The sequence below is a fragment of the Sinocyclocheilus grahami genome, unplaced genomic scaffold, assembly GCF_001515645.1.
Source record: "Sinocyclocheilus grahami isolate Dianchi unplaced genomic scaffold, SAMN03320097.WGS_v1.1 scaffold54.1, whole genome shotgun sequence".
NCBI lineage: Eukaryota > Metazoa > Chordata > Actinopteri > Cypriniformes > Cyprinidae > Sinocyclocheilus > Sinocyclocheilus grahami.
In genome coordinates, this window is record NW_015505233.1 from 6041471 (window position 1) to 6062880 (window position 21410).

The following is a 21410-nucleotide window of genomic DNA, read 5'->3' on the forward strand; positions in this document are numbered from 1 at the left end:
CCTGGGCTGGACTCCGCTTCGTCCACGGTGAAAGCCGATCTGGCTATTGACAGCGCGAATTTGATGTTTTTCCTCAGCGACCAGCACGGATCAGTAGGCATGACAAAGCTGATATCGTCCTCTTTTGGAAGGCCAAACAAAGTAGTTTCGCTTTCACAATGAAACACACAGCATATCCACAACATGGCGGCGGCGGCGGCAACAATACTACAGCTAGAATAAAAGTTACGCCTTCTTTCGTTGCGTGAACATTTGGGCGGCATTATGCAAATCTTCCCACATAGTGATGTAGATATGTGGGGGCATGTTAGAACGAGCCGTTTTAGGTATGTGTGGCTGGCTCTTAACTTTTATAAATAATATCTCTTTGGATTTGAGACTTTAGTCTTTGCAACTTTACAGATCTTCTTTATGCACCAAGAGCTTGTAACACTCCAAAGAGAAAGGAAAATTTTAAATTGCATCATATGACCCCTTTAAATGAATCAAATGATCATTAGAGAATCACAAGGTATCTCACGACTTACCACAAATCCACTAACCTAAGCTAACTTAACTAACCCAACCTGTCAAAGAGAAATTGACCTTAACAAACTAGTGTAATCTTTAAGACCTTCAGGGCCATTGTCTTACTTTTCAGATGGATGAGCCCTGCCTAGAGCCAGCTCGTCACTGTAAAAACAAAACCAGACAGACTACATCTAGAGGACGGCAGGACACAAGATGCCTTTCTGCACAGAAATAAAAGTCTCATGATTCACATTCCTTGGCCTTAGAGAAAGACAATCTCCTCTGTGTAGACAGGCACTTTGTTTCATTACAAAATAATAATAATAATCATATTAATAAAAATAATAAACCTTATTTCCTACAAACAGTGCACACACAACAGTCATAAATAGCACTTGGGAATCTGTCACTTCATCTGCCAATATGACCTATGTCAGATTGCAAACAAATCATGTCAATGATCGTTGTCAATTAATCATTAAACAGATCTTTTAGATTCCCTCAGCAGTCCATATAAAACCCACTGTAGTCACATGACTATTTGACCTCTAAGGCCCCTATAGAGGAAGTGTGAGAACTTTCAGAGCAGAGCGGCCAGATAAACGGACACAGGTTTTCCCAAATGTTTTGAATGCATGATGTCATTAGGGAAGCTCTGATGAGAACACTGCAGTCAGAAGAGTCTACAAAGAAAACTGGGTCACACATGATGCCTCCTTTTGTTTTATCCTCCTCTCTGTCTCTTTCAGTATTCTCTCATCATTTACTCAGCCTCATTTTGTTTCATGCCTTTTGTTCCAAACCTCCAAAATACGATTTCCTTTCTTCAGTGAAACACAAAAATTTAATTTGTCTGTTTCTCACAAATAGCTATTGTAACACTCTGGAATACTCACATGGTTTGGAACGGTGTAAGGGTGAACAAATGATGACAGAATTTTAATTTCTAGGTAAACTATACCTTTGAAAAAAAACACTGCAATGACTGTTTAAAAAACAAACAAACAAACATGAATGAAATTAAACGTCATTCTACCTGAGATTTCTCACGAGGCTGTTTTTCTGTGGCAGGTCTAGGAAGTCAATGAGGAAATTCATCCTGGCTTCTGTTTCTTTAGATGAAAGGCCATGAATTCGACCGTAAAACCATAGTGTGTTACTGATAGTGAACTCATTGTACAGAGCTATATCCTGAAGGCAGAAAGAATGAAAAAAGAAAGAGGAAAATATATGAAACTCAAGAGGATTCATTTATCAGATTAATTATACACTAGGCTTTGTGGGTAAACACCAGTCTCTAATAATCTCTCACCTGTGGCATGTATCCCACCATCCTTCCTGGCACTTCATGTCCTGGGAAAGCAGGTGGTTTCCCCAGCACTGTGATATGACCATGTGAGATCTTTAGAGTTCCCACAATGCATTTCAACAACGTAGTCTTCCCACAGCCACTTGGCCCTAGCAGCCCATAACTAAGAACAGGAAACAAACATAATCAAAGATCCAGTCAATTCTCCAAAGCCCATCGAGTACAATGAGTAATTCAAATCCTTTTTAAATTCAGAATTTCAATTTTCATATTTAAATTCAAATTAATCAAAAGTGACAGTAAAGACACATAAAAATATTTCTAAAAAATATTTCTATTCAAACTAAATGCTGTTCATTTTAACTATTCAAAAAACCTGGAAAAAAGTATCACGGCTTTCACAGACATTTTCAGAAGCTCATTGATATTGATAAAAAAACATTTATTGAGCATCAAATCAGCATATTAAAATAATTTCTGGAGTACTGGAAGACTGGAATGACTACTGAAGATTTGCCATCAGGAATAAATTACACTTTAAATATATTAAAATAGAAAATGGTTGTTTTATAGTATTACTGTTTTTATTGTATTTTTGATTAAATAAATGCAGCCTTTGTAAGCACAAGAGACATCTTTCAAAAACATGTTAGAGACCCCAAACCTTTTAACGTGTAAAGTTCTAAACAAGCAGCTAAAATGGAGACAAAAAAATTTATCAAATGACATGTGGGTGGATTTAGATGTCTGTGAGAGGAATTAGAAATAGGAAGTGAGAAATGTTAACTAAGACACAGAAATCAAGTTGAGAACAGCAAAAGAGTTACTAAATGCTTTTCAACACACTCATCATCAAAATAAGAGAGCAGTTATGCAGTTAAAAGTGGCTCAAACCCTATTTCTTTCCTCTAAAATCTTATTCCAACTACTGTCGGGTTAAGCTGGTCACAATGCTTTGAACAGACTTTCAGGAAACCTGCAGTCTCACAAACATAATCTGATCCACTTCTGCACATCCAGAAACTAAACATTATTTTAGAAAAAAGATAAGACTTATCAGATCACAAAAAGGTGATAAGAGGACAAATAGTCAGACCTAAGTTGATGTAAAAGTCAGTGAATTGTGCACTGCAGTAGCATCACAACATCACATTCACTGGTCAAAAGCCAGGTGTTAGATTCTTCAGTGCCTCAGTATAGAGTATTTTAGAGGTTTGTTGTGCTACTTGTGCAGAACATCTAAGGGATGAGGTGGGGAAGATATATGCATGCATGTGCGTGACATGTCACATGAACATCAGGTCAGCATTTGGGCATGTTTTCTTGCTTAAAGTGAACATTCAAGATTGGTGTAACCAGGTAACATATTCAAAACATATTTAGAAAGCCAAAATAGTGGACTCACATTTGGCCCTGAGGCACTGCCAGGTTGAGATTGTTGAGGACTTTAAGTTTCCCATATGAACGACACACATCTCGACAGTGGATTGCAGTGCTGCAATTCCCAGTCTCCAAGTCAGTCTTCATTGTACCGCTCTCCAAGCACTACAAATAAAGAAACTGAAATCAGCTCAAAATAAATATTTTGACCAAAGTAGAACAAAAATAAATAAAACAAAAAAAAGAATAAAAAAGAAACAAAAATGAAACTGCAGTATTTGTTTGTAGCTAATGTAATGTCTTCTAAGGAAATGTCTTTGTTGTGTTGTCTATAGCAACATCATACACTACATGACTTGCATTGTTAACATGAAACAAAATATGATGCCTCTTTTGTGATCCTTATATCGGTTTCTTAGCAACAGCTCAGATTCGGTAACCAATTACCGATGGAGCAAACTGGGTCATCTGAACTGTAATCTGTAATCTCTCTTTCTTTACACAGAATATCTTTCTCTCACTCACTCAATCTCTGCACACTTAATCCCAAGTGTTTCATCACAAAACACAAAAAAAAAACACCATCAAGGTCTCTAATTCTTGCGTTAAGGCCGTCCTGGAGAAAGGAAGGCTGGTGACGAAGATCTGGGCATATCTGATCGGTAATCAATGCTAATTGGCGTTTTATTATCATCATAAAATTATTCAAAAATACATCAAGAAATGCATTTAAAAATTACTTGAATATACTGATATTAAGAACATGTTTCCAGTTTCCAAATTAAAATCATTGTAATATTTTTGTCAAAAATGTTTTTGTGGTATCTGGAGACTATACAAAATAAGAATAGTCTTTTTAATAAAAGGCTGTAGTTTGGCATCATATATTATTTATTTATTTAAAATATTATTTAATATTTTATAATATTATATTATATATATAATATCTTGTCAGCTACATCAACATCAGTGTGACAAAACCAAAATGTGCACTTATTTAAGTAAAGTTTTCAATTAAGTTTCTTAGTACTTAATACTTTACATTTTAGGGTCAATAAATAAAATATTAGTAGAACTTTTTATTTAGTATTTAGTCTAAAAGATTACATTTCTGAGAACATTTTGGACATTTTTATTTGTCATCAACCTATGCGTGTATACTTTAAACCGCACTCTGAGATTTAAGGTCCTGATGTGAAAAGAAAACTGTCTATACACGAACCGGTCGGATGGAGACAACGTGGAAATCAGCTGACAATTTCGTTACAACAGCAATTTTGAGCAGCTGAACTGGTTTGGTTTTCTATTTCTTCATTGTTTCGGAGGAAGCGCCTCCCTGTCACTGCACCTGACAGGAGCTTCACGAGCTGTTTGGGTCCTTCAGACAAACTTTCCAACTACTTGGCTATTTACATGCAACCATCAATTCTTTGATAATAATTTATCGAATAAATTCAATTTTAAAGATAAAATACAACAGTTTTCAAAGCACAATATACAATAAGATGAAATAAGTTTCATAATTCAAGTTCAAATGAGCGTCTATACATCCTGAACAGCTGTTTAAACGGTTAAAAACCTATCTATACAAACTTTAGAAAGAAAAATAGTTTTTATACCAAGCTTTACAATCCTTGCCGGAAAATCACGTCGATTAAATGAACAGTCCAGCTGTCCGGTTGTGAAACACTCTTTTTTTGTCGCAGCGTTATTTCATGACAGGTGCAGCGATGCGATGCGCAGTGCTTATAACCGCCGGCCACAGGCTGACAGTAGCTGCGCGTGTTATTTGTCTCTTCTACACGTTTACCGACAAGCCCCGCCTCCTGAGCGGTCTGTCTTCCCTCACTAACCAATCCGATTCCGAGACGCTATACAGAAGCAGACTGTGATTGGGCAGTTGAGAAGTCGCTCAAATTGCCATAGCAATCATAGCAAAAGCGGTACAGCAAAGGACAGTCTATGATCGAAATACAGGGGGAAAATAACGATGTCTGCATGCTGCATTTCTACAGACACAAGCAACAAACACCTTAAAGACAGAAATCCCTGAGTGTTAACAACTCACAATTACAACAAAGAGTTTTCCTAATTCAAGCGGTTTGTTAAAATCGTTCTCTTCTTCTCAATGATGGAGAGTCTGATTCATTTTCGCGAATCGGTTCTTTTGAACAGTCCGTTTAAATACCTGGCTCAAAACCCGATTCAGAAATTATTTTACGTCCTGCCGCAATTACGTCACCGTGTGGCAAATGTAGACGTTCTTAACAGCCCCAATAATGTCATAATATATATATTTACTATATAAAGGCACAACACTTTTTAATTGTACGGGCGTTTGCTTTAGTTTCATGTGTACCAGAATTTGTTGCAGCCATGATTCAGCGCATAAAATATATCAATTTGAACCTAATGTAATTTGCATTTCAAATATAGCAGTATTCAAATTGATTTACACCTCCTCGTTGAAATAGGTTAACTTTTTATTCGTTATCATAAAATGCTATAACCGTGTTTCTTATCTGCAATGATAAGCTGTCGTTTCTGCTTTCATTTCGCCGTCTTTTTAAACTAGTTCAGACGATTCGATTAAAAGATCCGACTCAAAAGAACAATTCGCTCGGTCATTTCTAGTTACATTCCGCTTCTGCGTGATGGGGAGACACTGCAGCAGTAGACCAATCCGTCTTCTATGCTCCGCATCTATATAAACGTAACAAACATGCACGAACGCCTGTCAAATATCAGTTTATGACTGATTTCCATAGGATTCAAGTCTCAAAAAGACACCGGCATCACAACATATCGTACATTACATCGTTTACACATTGGCACGTGTCGTATCCACTCATGCAGGCTCAGTTACATAAAATGTAAACATAAAAATGAAGATTAAACAAGAACTCACTTTTTGCTCCATCTCCGTGCTGTCGTCAGGCGCTTCCTCGGTTCCATTACCGGACATGATTACCGTGCCGGCGATCGGGATGCTGCCGGAGAGGAGCGGCGCTCGGCTCAGTGCGCGCAGCTGAGCCGTTTAACTCATTCTGCTCCAGATCAGAGTTTACCTGCAAGTTATAAACGCTCAAGGGCCACATTTAAACAGCATTACATAGCATTCTGATCACTTGTGCGTATTTTCACCAGTGGAGCGTCTCTTATTCAGACCACTGTGATTAGCAGCTGCGCAACAATCTTTGGTCGTTTCCCTCTGGGAGAGAAAACCTCTCTGGAGTAGAAACATGTTTATTTGCATCAAATATAGATACGCATAACACGTATGGGAGAGAGGGGGAAAGAAAAGTCACACATATTTAAAGATTAAACTGATATAGCTAGTAGCACTAATGTGAACAAACAGGAGAAAAGAACAGAAAACAAAGATAAACAGCAGCTCCCTCCTGATAGACAAATCACCAGAGAAGCTAGACGTTTCAGACACAAACAGAAGACACACACAGTATGTGAGATCTTAAATGCTGAAAACCATCCAAAAGAAATAATACTAATTTCTGTGCCTTTTTATTATTGTTAAACTTTAAAATACAATGTAAAACATAAGACAAAGACACAACTTCCTTTATACATTTTTTCCAACAGGACCAGTAGCTACAAACTATCCTTTCTTGAAGACTTCATAGCACTGCTGTCACATTCATAGTATATCAGATTGTGCAAAAGCTTCACCTTAAAATAATACAGTGACAAGACATTAATAAAACAAACAACAACAAACAAGTAAAAAAGCAGGCATGCAAAAAGATGCAGCTCCCTTATTAAAATCTCCCTTATCAAAGCTGCATTATAATATAGTCTTTACTTGTGTGCTTGTCAGTTGTGGTAAAACAAATAAATAAAACAACTATTGGAAGTAAAAAGAAAAGGATGGTTAGAAGATAAAGGTGAACAACAGCCAAAAAACTGGTAGTTACAAATCAGTAAAAGGAAGCACTGAACTGAATGACATTTAAAACAATAGTAACATCCTAAAACATATATATTTATATAGCAACCAGGGGTCAGTTTTTATTTACAGACTCTGGTTTCAAGTAGTAAAATGTGCAATTCTGCATTTCACCTCATTGAGCGAGAAGTGTCATTTAAAAGAACTAAAATTTTCACAAACAGCACTCAAAAATAAAACCATAAAAAATAAGTCATGTATCAGATAATAGGTACTGTTCTAAATACTGTGTGTATACCAGATAAAGTATTTTTACTGCTAAAGAAAAATCATCAGGGACGTTTTCTCACATAGCTGGATGATTTAATCCAGTTAAAAACATTTAACAACTGAGGAAGTGAAGAAATAGGCAGTAGGCAGCTTTTAAAAGATTAAATTGTTATATTAAATATGGAAGAAACGGTGACTTGAATTGTTTTTGGAGCGGTCTATAAAACCAGTGAATGATGAGGCTGTAAGGTGATTGGCTGATGCTGTGTTCGGTTATATGTGATTGGCTGCTGGAGTTAGGATGGAGGGGAACATTAGAACCCTGGCCTGCATGAAGGATAAGTCAGGGAGAAGAGAGATGACCTTTGCTGCTTCTTTGCTCATCTTTTCATCTTTTTCTGGCTTCCTGTCAAACACAGAAAGAATAAGTATTTTCTCAGTAATTACAGCAGAGTCGCACCCTATTTTAACCTTTCTAAACCTCCCTAGCTGTAAAGTAGCCATGTAGTTGTGCTCAACATGTTAACGCATGTTAAAAGTGTGTGCACATGTCTAACCTGGCTGTTGTTCTGGTTTTCTCCATAGACTCCATGAGTTTTGTAAATGCATCTGCAATGTAGCGACCAGTGGCGTTGTTCTCCATTTTAGCTGTAGTCAGTTCATATATCTCTGGATCAACACCTAAATAAACCGAAATAAAAATGAAGAGACACAAATATGCAGACACATTGTTTTCATTTCTTTGTCATGCTTAAAACTTACAGTTCATCATGATGACAGTAAAGACAGTGAAACTATGTAAACAGGATCTCAGAAACACTGTAGAAAAACCTTAAATGAAGTATAAAGGTCATGCAAGACTCTCACTTGCCTAGTAAAACTTTAAGATAATTTTCCAGAATGAAGAAAAAAAAAGAGATACTCACAGAGGAAGATACTGTAAGTAAGTCCACAGAGAGGAAACCAGGGACAGAACACTAGACTACGAACAAATGCTAAAGATGACAAGCTTCTCTAAAGACTGATTTTGAAATCACAGACACAAGGGAAAAGGAAGAAACAAAGGTTTCAAAACAAACCACTCACTTCTCTGAGACAAACCCTTTCTGTTCTAACCTGGTAGTGGGGTGTCAGTTTCACTATCTGAGCTACATTCATCCACAGGGCCAAAATAGTCAAAATTTAGCTCCGATATTCCCCCATCTTGTGCTTCACATGAGATCCGCAGCAATGATAGCAGGACATGGAGGGTTAGTATGTTGTTAGTAGTTAAACATACCCACAATATATTAACAGTATTAAATACACTACCATTCAAAGCTTCAGTAAGTTTTTTTAAATTAATACTTTTATTCAGCAAGGATGCATTAAATTGATCAAAAGAGACAGTAAAGACGTATACATCGTTACAAAGGATTTCTATTTTAAATAAAGGCCATTGAACTTTCTATTTATCAAAGTATCCTGAAAAAACAATTATCATGGTTTCCACAAAAATGTGGAGCTGTTAGGAAAGGATGGTTGAACAACAAATCAGCATAATAGAATGATTTCTGAAGGATAATGTGACACTGAAGACTGGAGTAATGGCTGCTGAAAATTCAGCTTTGCCACAGAAATAAATTACATTTTAAAATATTTTAAAATAGAAACAGTTACTTTTAATTGTGTGCATTTTCTTTAAATAATAATAATAATAATAAAACTTACTGACCCCAAACTTTTGAATGCTAGTGTACAAGCTAGTGTATAAGAAACATGTAGAGAAAAGGCAGATCAGCACCAGGGAATTTGTATTACACTCTTAAAAATAAAGGTGCTTTACGATGCCATAGAAGAACCTTTAACATCTGAAGAACCTTTCTGATTTACAAATGGTTCTTTGTGGTGAAAGAAGGTTCTTCAGATTATAAAAAGGTAAGAAAGAGATGGTTCTTTAAAGAACCTTTGACTGAATGGTTCTTTGTGGAACCAAAAATGGTTCTTCTATGGCATCGCTTGAAGAACCTTTTGAAGCACCTTTATTTTTAAGAGTGGAGTGACAGGGCAAGAAAAAATAAAGAGAATAAGAAAAGATAGAAAAGCAAGTGATGAACAGAATACTGTAGTATAATATATTTATTGACATGTTTAATAACAATTTGGTGCAACAAAACTGGAAAGAAAAATACTATCCAGAAAAAGAGATTAAGGTAGATAATTTTGGTTAAAGGAATATTCTGGATTTCTTCATTTAGTATTGACAGCATTTGTGGCATAATTCTGATTATCACTAAAAATAATTAACTCATCCCTCAATAAAAAAGCAAAATATCAAGGCAATTGCACTGGGAGAAAGTCTTAAAATACACAATGTTTAAATACAGCCATAACAAACTGTAAACTTTTTTTTTTTAGCAAAAAAAATCAAAATTATTTTCTGTGGTAATCAACATTATGAAGCAAATGTTCTTGTTTGAACTTGAATTGAACCCAGAACATTCACTTAAGATCAAGCAAAAGTGGGAAATCACAGTATGCAAGGTAAGTTTGTCAAAAAAGTGCATTAACAAATGTTTCACTGCTGGTCACAGTGCGTTTTGAGACAGCAAGGAAAAACTGTTTTGCTTTTATCTGAATTAAAACAGAATTACACATTTACATAGACTGTTGTTACGGAAATGACCACCTAATTAAACCTTCACAATTTTTAAAATAGCATCTCAATGTATTGTAGCATCTATATGTAAAATTTGGTGGTTTCCCTTTTAATTTCAGCCAAGCTGTACAATGGCTTCAAGTAAGCACCAGCAATAAGATCAGCTATTCCAAAAAAGATTTGCAATCTCTTTTTTAGTCAAACCTGAGACAGAAGCTGGTGCACAGGGACCGATTTGGTTGTATTTTTTTTACAACACAACTGAGAACATACTTGATAATGGGTATAGTTCTCATTATCTCAAGTCTTGCATATAATGGCAAGGTAATAAATCACAGTCGAAGCTGCATACTTATAGTCTGAGGTAGTATATGTCAGCCTCTGTGTAGCCAGCATGAGTCTGGACTTTAACAGTGAACAAGAGGGGAGAGAGGTATATAGATAAAAGGTATATTTATATAGATATAAACATAAATGAACATTTAAAAAGGAAACTGAGATGAATGGATTTATATCTTTGCTGACTAAATAGTGTTTCAAGAAGAAAGACAAAAAACTGGGGGGAAAAAGTTTCCCATTCTTTGGATAATAAACAAGATTTTGATGGCTACTTCTCAAATTGTTCTGCTAATGCTAGTTTGGTGTTGTTTTAAATCAACTCTGATAAAACAAGTGCCAGGAAAGAAACTTTGCTAAGTGGTGTGTGAATTGTGAAGGAACAGGAAGTTTGAAAAATGGAGAGAAGAAAAGTGTGTCGTGAGAGAGGAAGGAAGTGCTCAGACAGGGGTAAGCGAGGCAGCATCAGGAGTAGGATTTCTGCCGTGAGTGACCAGTGGCTTTTTCTTGAACTCTAGAGAAGGAGGCACGGCGAAAAGACATACCGTCAACACTAATGACCAAAGAGGGCGCCACCTGCAGGACAACACATGGAGTTAGCAAGCATTCAAAGTACGGTATTATTTCAATCAAAATAAAGAGTAAGAGAATATGAAAAAATACAGAAAATGTAAAGACTGAAGATTAGATCACTAATATATCTGTATCCATATATCTATGTGCATTTCAGCACTTTTCACCTGAGTGCATAGAATATTTCCACTCTCCACAGGAGCAGAAATGGAAAGTGCTGGACATTTTTGAGACTCTTTGGTGGGTTCCAGCATTCCCTAAGAAGAAGGGACAGATGTTTGGTGAAAAAAAAAACATAATAAAATATATATATTATTGTTTAAAAAAAGAGTCCTGCTATAAATGGAAGTGTATGTTTTTTGGGGGGTTTAGGACTTTACTCACCAGTCCAGCAGCAAACATAGGCACGATCACTGGCTGCTTCTTATCTCCAGTGAACAACTACGAGAGGAATAAGAAGATTGTGAAAATAAAAAAAAAGTAATAGTTAAAAACTACAACTGGAATTAAAAGCTGGAATACACTACACGACTTTTAAGATCTGAACCGATTTTTAAAACACTAGGCATCATACACTTACCAACTTTGTAAATAGTAAGAGAGGAAAACTGGCCATCATACACTACACGACTGAGGATGATACACTAGCAGACTTTGAAGTTACAACTCTAAATTCTGTGACTGTCTGTTTACTAGTGTACACTAACTAGCAATATACTTCACATTAGAGAAGAACAAGCTGGAATTAAAAGCTGGAATACACTACACGACTTTTAAGATCTGAACCGATTTTTAAAACACTAGGCATCATACACTTACCAACTTTGTAAATAGTAAGAGAGGAAAACTGGCCATCATACACTACACGACTGAGGATGATACACTAGCAGACTTTGAAGTCAATCGGATCACAACAAACTCACGCAGAAACGTGGGCCTTGTTGCTAGGAGACTATTGACAATTGAAAACAATAAGTGTTCTAAAATCAGCTGAAAATATTAATCATGTTTAATATCCTGCGACAGGATGTATTTAAAGTCTGAAGCAAAAAAAATCTGTGACCATCATACACAATGCGATTTTCTATGGAATCCGTCAACTCAAACCTGCAGACTGGCTTTGACTTTCAGCAACTAACGTCGACTTCTTCAGAATGTATTTCGGTTGGAAATCGGGGGGGAAATCGTGTAGTGTATTCCAGGCTTAACAATACCACATGTCTGTGTGGTATGTACTATAAAGAACTTACAATATTCCTGATTCCTAGGCAATCCAGAAGTATTCTGTTGCTATGGGAACCAGCCCACTTGTACTTAAGGCCATGAGTGCCGTGGATGTCCTGAAGGTGGCACCACATGGCCAATGCATTCCTGCACAAATAATAGAGAACCAAGACCTTCATAACCCTGAGTTCTTTCTATGAAACTATAGGCAAACTAAACACAAAGGATATATTTAAACATTAGCTTATTCATGGAAGTTGCCTCAGGTTAAAAAATATAGCAGGTAATTGTGAAATAAAGTTTAAATTAAGAAAGAAAGCCACACTGTGAGATGTGAAGTTGCAATTACAACAAAGTCACAATTGTGAGATATAAAGTCAATTGAATTGAACTACAACTGCAATTAAAAGCAAATTAAGCCTGTGAATCTTAATTGTCGAGAGGCTTGTAGCCAAGATGAGACTCTTACTCCTGTGCAAAAGAGCTGCTTGGATCCCTTTCCTCCTGAGGATCCTGAGCCTGTAGGAATTTGTGGAGGGGCAAGACCTCAGTGACCCTGCTGACCCTGTCTGAAGGGAAGGCAGTTCTGAAGAGATGCTGTGTTTTGCAGCTGAAATCAGCCTTAGAAAGACACAAAACAAAGGTTGCAGTTCATCTAAACTTCTTACATACTTTTCAAATGTTTGATTTTAGTTAGACAAAAATTCATTAATGGACTGCAATTCATTTTAACAAATGTATGTCACTGTGATTAACATCTAACAACTCACAGTGCTACTCTGGAGGTCGTCACTAGAGGGTGCTACTGAAGTCTCAACATCTTGTTCTTCTTTACCCAGGTAAGTACTCTGTTCATCCCCAAATGTGGCCCATGAACCCTGACCCTCTTCAGTGACTTCAGGTGGTCCAAATGCAGCCCAGTTGTCCTCCTCTCCCACCACCACACCTCCAAACGGAGCTGAACTAAAGTCGGCAAAACTGTCACTTGGAGGCAACTCAGAACAAAAAACTACTTCATCGTCCGCGGTTTCCTCAGCTAGCTCATTATCCGCCTTGAAGTCCTTCAGGGTGTCCGTGTCACCAAACTCATCATCCGTGGAGCACCTGGACATCGCTGTGACAAATTCAGGAAATCCGTCCTGGGTTATAGATTCAGTTCGGCTGAAGTCTGCAAAACCCTGTGTTGCATCTCTGAAATCTCCAAAATCCTCATCAGCTGTGGGGTCTATGTTTGTCTCAACCTCCTGATTTACTTCCACCTCTGCCTTTACAGATGATCCATGAATTTCCCTTGTGTCTCCGCTCAGCTGTGTGTCAGAGATTAGATCCACATCCACTGAGGGGTCCGTCTCTGTTTCGGCTATGTCAACAGAGTCCGCCGACCTGTCTAGACAGTCTGCGTCACCACAAACAACAAAGTTCTCCATTTGATCCTGCTCACCTTCAGCCTCCTGTGCATCTCTACTGGAAGTAAATGACTGGGATTCACCAGATAACTCCAGTCTCGTTTCCATCTCTCCAGGTTCAGATTCTTCTTTATGCAATGGCTGATTGTTCGAGTCTGGCAGGTTGTCCATTTGGTTAATCAACTGCTTTCTGTCTAACACATCTGCTACGTTGACGTCTAGTCCAGAGTGTTCCTCAGTGTCTGTGCTTTGTAAGCAGGTGGAAAGAGCAATGTCCTGCTCAAAATTTGCACAAGACTCACTGTAGCCATTACTGAGGCTGTGTCCATCACCCGTGCTGCTGTTTTGGACATCGGGAATTATCGAGGGAGAGTTCTGACCATATTCGACAGAGACCTCCATCTGTAGGTCAGAGGACGTCACGCCATCTGTGAGAAAGTCAGACGATTCCTTCTCGGTTTTCTCGACACTGCGGATTGTTTCTCCTACCATTTTTTTATCATTATCCCAGCCACTCCCCGATACAGTGACATTCTGCACGGATTTGATGTACAGGTCAGGTGGGGAGTCCTCCAGTGCGTTTGACTGGTTGAATGTTGTGGGCGTGTCGAGCTCTGAGAAGCTGAAACTGGACGACACCCCTCCACCATCGAAACCCCCGAACTCACCAAACTCATCCTCCTCTTCTTCCTCTCCAGCTTCATCCAGTGGAGGCGGAGAGGAAGAGTACAGATGGATGACATCGGGCTCCATGGTCCTCTTGCGCCACCTGTGGCCACATGCACACACAACCCTAGAGAATCAAAAATAGAAAGGACCAAAGGATAAATACACAAAGCTTGATGTTGAGACATGAATTTCAAATTAAAATTACTTTAACTATCAACTCTCTTCAATTGGCATCACGTTTCTTTACATCACTTTTCTTTACTACATATTTAATACATATAATAGTGCACTGCTTGGCAGTTAGGTCTTGTAGTATAGTTTATGGCTAAAAGCAGGAATAACACAAAAGTTAAAAAAAAAGAGTGACAGGCTTCAGGCTAAAGTAGTCAGCACTGCTAGATCAGAGAGCAGCCCATTCATTATTTACCAGCACTTTAGATGTGACCCCTCTTTCATGGGCTAAATCTAGGGCATGGTTTAAAGAAAGCTGCAAAGAGTAACAACACTTTTTAGCTTGTGCATGAGCAGTAAGATGACTTGCAATTACAGTATTGACAGGTCCTCCAAGCTCAAAGGATCTGACAGGTCTCATGATGGCTAAAGTAGCAACAGCTACTAATATTTAACCGTTTGTCTGCATGATGGCTAAAGTAGCAACAGCTACTAATATTTAACCGTTTGTCTGCAGACTCATTACCCTGGTGTAGAGTGCAATGGTGGTGCAATGAGGAAATGTAATAATAGTGGTCATATGCAAATTCACTTTTCAGTACTTTCAAGTAGGCTCGTGTTTCCTTGTTTCTGAAAGTTTCTGACACGGTCACCATTGTAAAAGTAAAAGCAAGTTGCAAGTTTGTCAAATTGCAAAAATCGGCACTAGTTTACACGGCTAGCTAATCTACACTTAGTGTAAACAAAACAGGTGACAGCTGGATAATAATTCTAGAACTCAAAATAACACTTGTAAAACATTAACCTCACAGAGACAAAGCATTGATATTAATGATTTATCAGTATCAATGCAATGCCCTCGATTACATTTGAGTGAGCCCTGAAAAACTCTATGACAAACATGATCAGTGTTTCAAACAATTCATGTGTTGAGAGGTCAGCTGGCAACTCCTTTGTCCTGTTTTACATTTCCAGCGAGAAAGGCCAGTGAGCAAAAACTTTTAAAGTCGGCATCCCATGGATGAGGCATGATGAATTATGTAAAAACTTTATTAGGTCACACAGTACCTTACATACTTTACACTACCATTCAAACATTTGAGGTCTGTAAGTCTCTTATGCTCACCGAGAATTCATTTATTTACAGTAAAACAGAAATATTACAACAATTAAAAAATAATTATTTTCTATTTTAATATATTTTAAAATGCAATTTATTTCTGTGTTGACAAAGCTGAATTTTCAGCAGTCATTTCTCCAGTCTTCAGTGTCACATGATCCTTCAGAAATCATTCTAATATGCTGATTTGTTGCTCAATACACATTTCCTATTATCAATTTTGAAAACACTTGTTCTGCTTAATAGTTTGTGAAAACCTTGATACATTTTTTCAGGACTCTTTGATGAACAGATACAATTGTCTGAAATATAAATATTTTGTAACATTATACATGTCTTTGCCAATTTAATTTAATTTAATTTATCCTTGCTGAATGAAAGCTTAAATTTATTTTCCAATAAACAAACAAACAAATAAATAACTAATAAATCTTACTGACCCCAAACTTTTGAACAGTAGAATATACTGTTTTGTGTGTGTGTGTGTGTGTGTGTGTGTGAGATGTCATGTTTTTCTGTTCACTCATACCTAAAAGTAAATTGCACAGATGCTCTTTGATTCTGGAAAACCACAGTTTACAAATTTCAGTCAGTTACACAAGCACACAATACACTGATTCTGGCATTTATGATTTGAAATATTTTGCTTACTAGCCCACATACTAGAGTATTTAGTTTGCCTCATGCAAACAGACACGCTTATATACACATGCACACTGTGTAAACATTGAGATGTCCTCTTTGAAGGGAGTGTAAACTGATGAGGAAACCCAATCCACTTCCTTTGTGCTCTCAGACAAACAGCACAGACTCAGAGCCAGAGACCAAACACTGAGGGACAAAAACTCCAATCATTAAGAACCAAGATTTAGCCTAATTCAACATTAAAAAGAACTTTCAATTGAAAACAATTTGAATGTTATTGTCCAGCACAATTCACAAAACCAGGTTAGAGGGGGTTTTTTTCACCCTCATGAAAGACTGCTGAAGTGGTCATACCTGAGATTAACCAGTCTATGCTTGTTTGTAACAGAAACATTTAAATGTTTATGCTAAAAATAAGGATGTTAAAAAGTCACAAAGTCAAGTATGAACCGATTACAGGGTCCCAAACCCTTATTTTGACCAATGAATTTCCAGGACTTTTTCAGTCATTCAAGGATTTTTTAGAACACTTTTATAGGTAACACACTCCCAAGAAATACTTTCTTGCATAAATAGTAAACAATTACATTCACTATGACTATTTCAATAATGGTTAAGAATTCATTCATTCCCATGACTATTCCAGGCCTGGAAATCAAGGTTGTCCATGACTATAGGAATCCTACTTTATTAAGTTATTTGTATTTTTTTTTTATTCCAGTAATTCCAGTGAAAACAAACCTTAATTCTAAGAGCATCAGTAAAGGCTGGAATACACTACATGACTTTTCAATTATGAACAAATTTTAAAACACCAAGTATTATACACTGACTTAAATGGTAACAGAGAAAATCTGGGCATCAAACACTAAACAAACACACAGTAACAGACTTATCAAATCATTCAGAACACAACAAACTCACATAGAAATATGTACATTGTTGCTAGATGCATGACATTCACTACAATATGTATTCAAAAATCCGCTCAAAATATCAAACATGTCTGAAATCCTCAAACTGGACTTAATTCCATCATACACTACGATTATACACTATCTGTGAAACCTGTAAACTTGCTGACTTGTCAACTTGTGTAGTCAATTCGAGCCTGAAGGTAAGTTCTTCCACACAAGACAATAATTTCTTTATGGATTTCACTTTGTGGACAGGGGCACTGTCTTGCTGGAATAAGAAAGGGCCCTCTTCTGAAACTGTTGCAACAACATTAAATGCACGCAATTCTCCATACGGGAGTAACTCAAGAAGTGCTTTAACTGAAATATGTATGAGGAGAAGACAAATTAGGCAATGCATAAATTACTCTTTATAAATATACTGCCAATGACAAGACTCCTGGGTAATGCTACAGGGCAGACAGCTGACATCTAGATACCACAATAATGCAAATCAGGTGTCTTTTGACCTCCTGTGACATTTCTAAATACAGAGAAATAAACATATATGGTAAATACAGATTTATAAAGAGTGTTTTTTCTTCTGTGCAACACAAAAGAAGCTGTTAATAGGATTGGCAAAAATTGCAATAAACGAAAAAAAAAAAAAGACAGTCATTGCATCTCTTCTCCATTCTATGACAGTAAATGGTGACTGCGACTGACATCCTGTCTTGACATTCATCTTTTCCATGAAAGTCATACAGGTTTAAAACAATATGAGTGTGAAAAAATATGACAGCTTTCATTTTTAGATAAAATATTCCTTTAACGTGCACTTCAACTAGAGGAAGTGTTTTGGCGAGCTGTCACATATCTTCTGACATTATGACACGAGACTGTCATCAGCCGGTGTGGTTTCTAATCCACCCAATCCCTCAGAATAACATTTATCAAGACTAAGCTATAAGAGTAATAATAAAGTTAGTTATACCATCGACGTTTTCACAGAATTGTTTAAGAGACGCTCTTGGTTTGACAACAGCGCATGCAGCACATTATTCTTACCTTCACCTATCCGCTATGGGGATGATCATGACGGCCACTGAACCTGTTCAGCGAGAGGACAAGCACCGTCTCGTCTCGTCTCGTCTCGTCTTTTCAAGGTAAAGTCAAACCGGCTCTCGCTGCCAGTTTCTACGTTCATCAGGAGTTCCGTGTCCAACAATTATGCAACCGGAGAGCCAGACCTTTATTATCACTCTCCCAGATCAAGGAGTGATCTACCGACCCCTGTCGGTACGGAGCAGGGGCAACAAGACATGAGACAACAGTGAACGTATGGATTTAAAAAAAAAAAAAAAAAAACTTTATCATAGAGTTATACAGAATCGTAGATGTAAATCATAGCTGATAGCTGGACTCAGAGCTCAAAGAGTACAAAAGACATCCCCTAAATACGCTGCACTTTTGTGTCGCATTAAAAAAACTTAAAAGTATGTTTTAAAAATGTATTATTATGAATTTAGCACGATAATTAACTAGGCTAGTTAATGCATGTGCATTAATGCATGTGTCAAAAATACAGCTTATTGTAGTAAAATCACTTTTTAACTCATTTTAATCACCAAAAACATGATATTCAGTGTCCTTCATTTTGTGTAGCCTATAACCCGGTAACATCAATGTTTAAAAAAAGTTATATTGCTCAAAATTGTAAACCCTGTGTTAATGATGGCAGATCTCTGTCTAATATACAGTCAGGTCCATATATATTTGGACACATGCAGGGACACTTTTTATTATTTTAGCTGTTGACCAAAACATATTCAAGTTACAGTTATATAATGAATATGGGCTTAAAGTGCACATGCTTTAATTTGAGGGTATTCTCATCAAAATTGGAGTATAGCTTAAGGAATTACAGCTCTATAATATGTACCTCCCCCCTTTTTTAAGGGACCATAAGTAATTGGACAATTGATTCAAAAGCTCTTTCATGGACAGGTGTGGGCTATTCATTCGTTATTTCTACATCAATTAAGCAGGTAAAAGGTCTGGAGTTGATTGTAATAAGTATGCCATTTGAATTTGGAAGCTGTTGCTTTGAACAAATCTATTAGAGAATAGCAGGAACACTAGGAGTGGCCAAATCAACAGTTTGGTTCATTCTGAGAAAAAAGAACGCACTAGTGAGCTCAGCAACATAAAAAGGCCCGGACGTCCACGGAGAACAACAGTGGTGGATGATTGGAGAATCCTGTCCCTGGTAAATTAAAACCCTTTCACAACATCCAGCCAAGTGAAGAACACTCTCCAGGAGGCAGGTGTGTTACTGTCAAAGTCTACAATCAAGAGAAGACTTCACGAGAGCAAATACAGAGGGTTCACCACAAGGTGCAAACAAGGCCAGATTAGACTTTGCCAAAAAAAAAAACAGACCACTTCTAGAAAAGCATTCTTTGGACGGCTGAAATGAATATCAACCTGTAAAAGAATGACGGGAAGAAAAAGTATAGAAAAGGCTTGAAACAGCTCATGATCCAAAGCATACAACATCATCTGTGAAACATGGTGGAGCAGTGTGATGGCATTAGCATGCATGGCTTCCAGTGGCACTGGGTTACTGGTGTTTATTGATGATGTGACAGAAGACAGAAGCAGCCAGGTGAATCTGAAGTGTATAGTGATATACTCGGTGTGTTCCAAACGGGATATATCGCCCTCCGAAGGGCAATTCGGAGTGAAAACAATCATGGCTGCCATATTGAAGGATCGTTCCAAACCGAAGTGCTCAAAACTGGCTACTTCAAAGGGCCCTTCGGAATGAAGGATTTCGAAGGGTACAACTGATGGACTCTTCAGGCTCCCATGATCCTTTGCGCAGATTCTTTGCATGATGATGTCACCTCCGTGTGGGCAAGTGATGATGATGCAGAAGGGCACTTCAAGAAACTAAATAACAAAATATTAAAAATGAACATTTTATGATTATATTTATTTGTCCAATTACATTTGAGCCCCAAGGGAAGGAGGAGGGGAGGGGGGTCTGTGTATAAAAATGGTTGTAATTCCTAAGCATTTTGTTATTTTTTTGTTTAATCTTGATTGTTTTATTTTTAATTATGTTCTGGTGGCATACAGAGTGTCCAAATATATATGGATCAGACTGTATAATAAACAATTATAGAAGTAATTATTATGAAAGCCTACGCGAGCCTACGTGACAGCAACTGTGATTTAAGGTGATTTCCACACAACAACAGACGGGTGATGGGGATATTGAAAGTAAAATTGGCTCCACTTTCATTTTGATGATCCATTTAAAGGGGTCATATGATGTTGCTAAAAAGAACATTATTTTGTGTGATGTAATGTTTATGTGGTTTAAGGTTCAAAAAACACATTATTTTCCACATACTGTACATTATTGTTTCTCCTCTATGCCCTGCCTTTCTGAAACGCATCGATTTTTACAAAGCTCATCGGTCTCAAAAGCGAGGTGTGCTCTGACTGGCCAGCTATCCAGTGCGTTGTGATTGGCCGAATACCTCAAGTGTGTGACGGAAATGTTACTTCCCTTACCATATTGTGATGCCCTGACCGGCCGGAGCAACAAGACAAAAACATTAAAACCCGTTATAAATTAGGCATTTGTTGCATCCAGTGGGAACATACTGTAATTACGGATTATAATATTGTACTTACTGTATAATACGGCCTTACACTGTCTTTTTACGCGTGGCATCGCGCCGCGTAAACATAAAATGTCTGCATTTGTGATCGGAGAAATGACAAACAACAAGCACTACTCTACACTGCTCAAAACTCGCGTTTGAATCGTCAGTGGCAAATTCTTTAAATATAAAAAAACGTACTTACAGGCTGTGAGTCAGAACAGCCGGAATTGTAGTCTACTCTACCAGGATCAGGAAACAGTCCTCCATAAAATGCGCTGCACACATCTTAATATTTGGGTTGAACTGTTCTGGAACGGTGTTGTAAATACAACTTAACTTTTGGAAGACCAAACAAAGTAGTTTCGCTTTCACAACGAAACACACAGCGTCACACACAGCGGGCTAGAGTGAGCGGAGACCGGCAGCTACAGTGAGCGGCAACCACATGTGACGACCCCGGGCTGGACTCCGCTTCGTCCACGGTGAAAGCCGATCTGGTGATCCACAGCGCGAAGTTGATGTATTTCCTCAGCGACCAGCACGGATCAGCTCCAGGCATGATGAAGCAGATATCATCCTCTTTTGGAAGACCAAACAAAGTAGTTTCGCTTTCACAACGAAACACACAGCACCTTCACAACATGGCGGTGGCGGCAACAACAATACTACAGCGAAGATA

The 21410-nt window shown here is 37.6% G+C and overlaps 2 protein-coding genes across 3 annotated transcripts in view; both read right to left on the minus strand.

The window, feature by feature from the left end:
- LOC107583566 (ABC transporter G family member 23-like) overlaps positions 1 to 6328 on the minus strand; it is a 23746-nt gene extending 17418 nt beyond the window's left edge. Inside the window, exons 1-4 of the mRNA XM_016269837.1 lie at positions 6108 to 6328; positions 3225 to 3364; positions 1823 to 1982; positions 1547 to 1701 (exon numbers count right to left, since the gene is read on the minus strand). Of these exons, the coding sequence (XP_016125323.1) occupies positions 1547 to 1701; positions 1823 to 1982; positions 3225 to 3364; positions 6108 to 6164 (512 nt within the window). The 5' untranslated portion in view covers positions 6165 to 6328. The remainder of the gene's footprint in view (positions 1 to 1546; positions 1702 to 1822; positions 1983 to 3224; positions 3365 to 6107) is intronic.
- A 364-nt stretch (positions 6329 to 6692) lies between these two features.
- aftphb (aftiphilin b) lies at positions 6693 to 18289 on the minus strand. Of its 2 annotated transcripts, none has more exons than XM_016269839.1 (9): positions 18120 to 18289; positions 12915 to 14343; positions 12641 to 12765; positions 12171 to 12291; positions 11305 to 11361; positions 11088 to 11177; positions 10893 to 10923; positions 7931 to 8054; positions 6693 to 7779 (listed from the first exon to the last, which is right to left on the minus strand). In XM_016269839.1, exons 2-9 carry the CDS (start codon positions 14301 to 14303, stop codon positions 7647 to 7649), a joined length of 2070 nt encoding a protein of 689 aa, XP_016125325.1. In that variant the 5' UTR covers positions 14304 to 14343; positions 18120 to 18289; the 3' UTR covers positions 6693 to 7646. The 2 variants fall into 2 exon arrangements, with proteins under 2 accessions (XP_016125325.1, XP_016125324.1); XM_016269838.1 differs by having other exon boundaries at positions 12614 to 12765.
- Between the last annotated feature and the right edge of the window lie 3121 nt (positions 18290 to 21410).

Excerpts from the sequence above, each read along its gene's own strand:
- aftphb (XM_016269838.1), bottom strand. The coding sequence starts at position 14,303 with ATGGAGCCCGATGTCATCCATCTGTACTCTTCCTCTCCGCCTCCACTG. Across the intron at positions 10,924-11,087 it reads GAAATATTCTATGCACTCAG|GTGGCGCCCTCTTTGGTCAT; the intron begins GTGAAAAGTGCT and ends GTTGTCCTGCAG. Across the intron at positions 7,780-7,930 it reads AAAACCAGAACAACAGCCAG|GAAGCCAGAAAAAGATGAAA; the intron begins GTTAGACATGTG and ends TGTGTTTGACAG.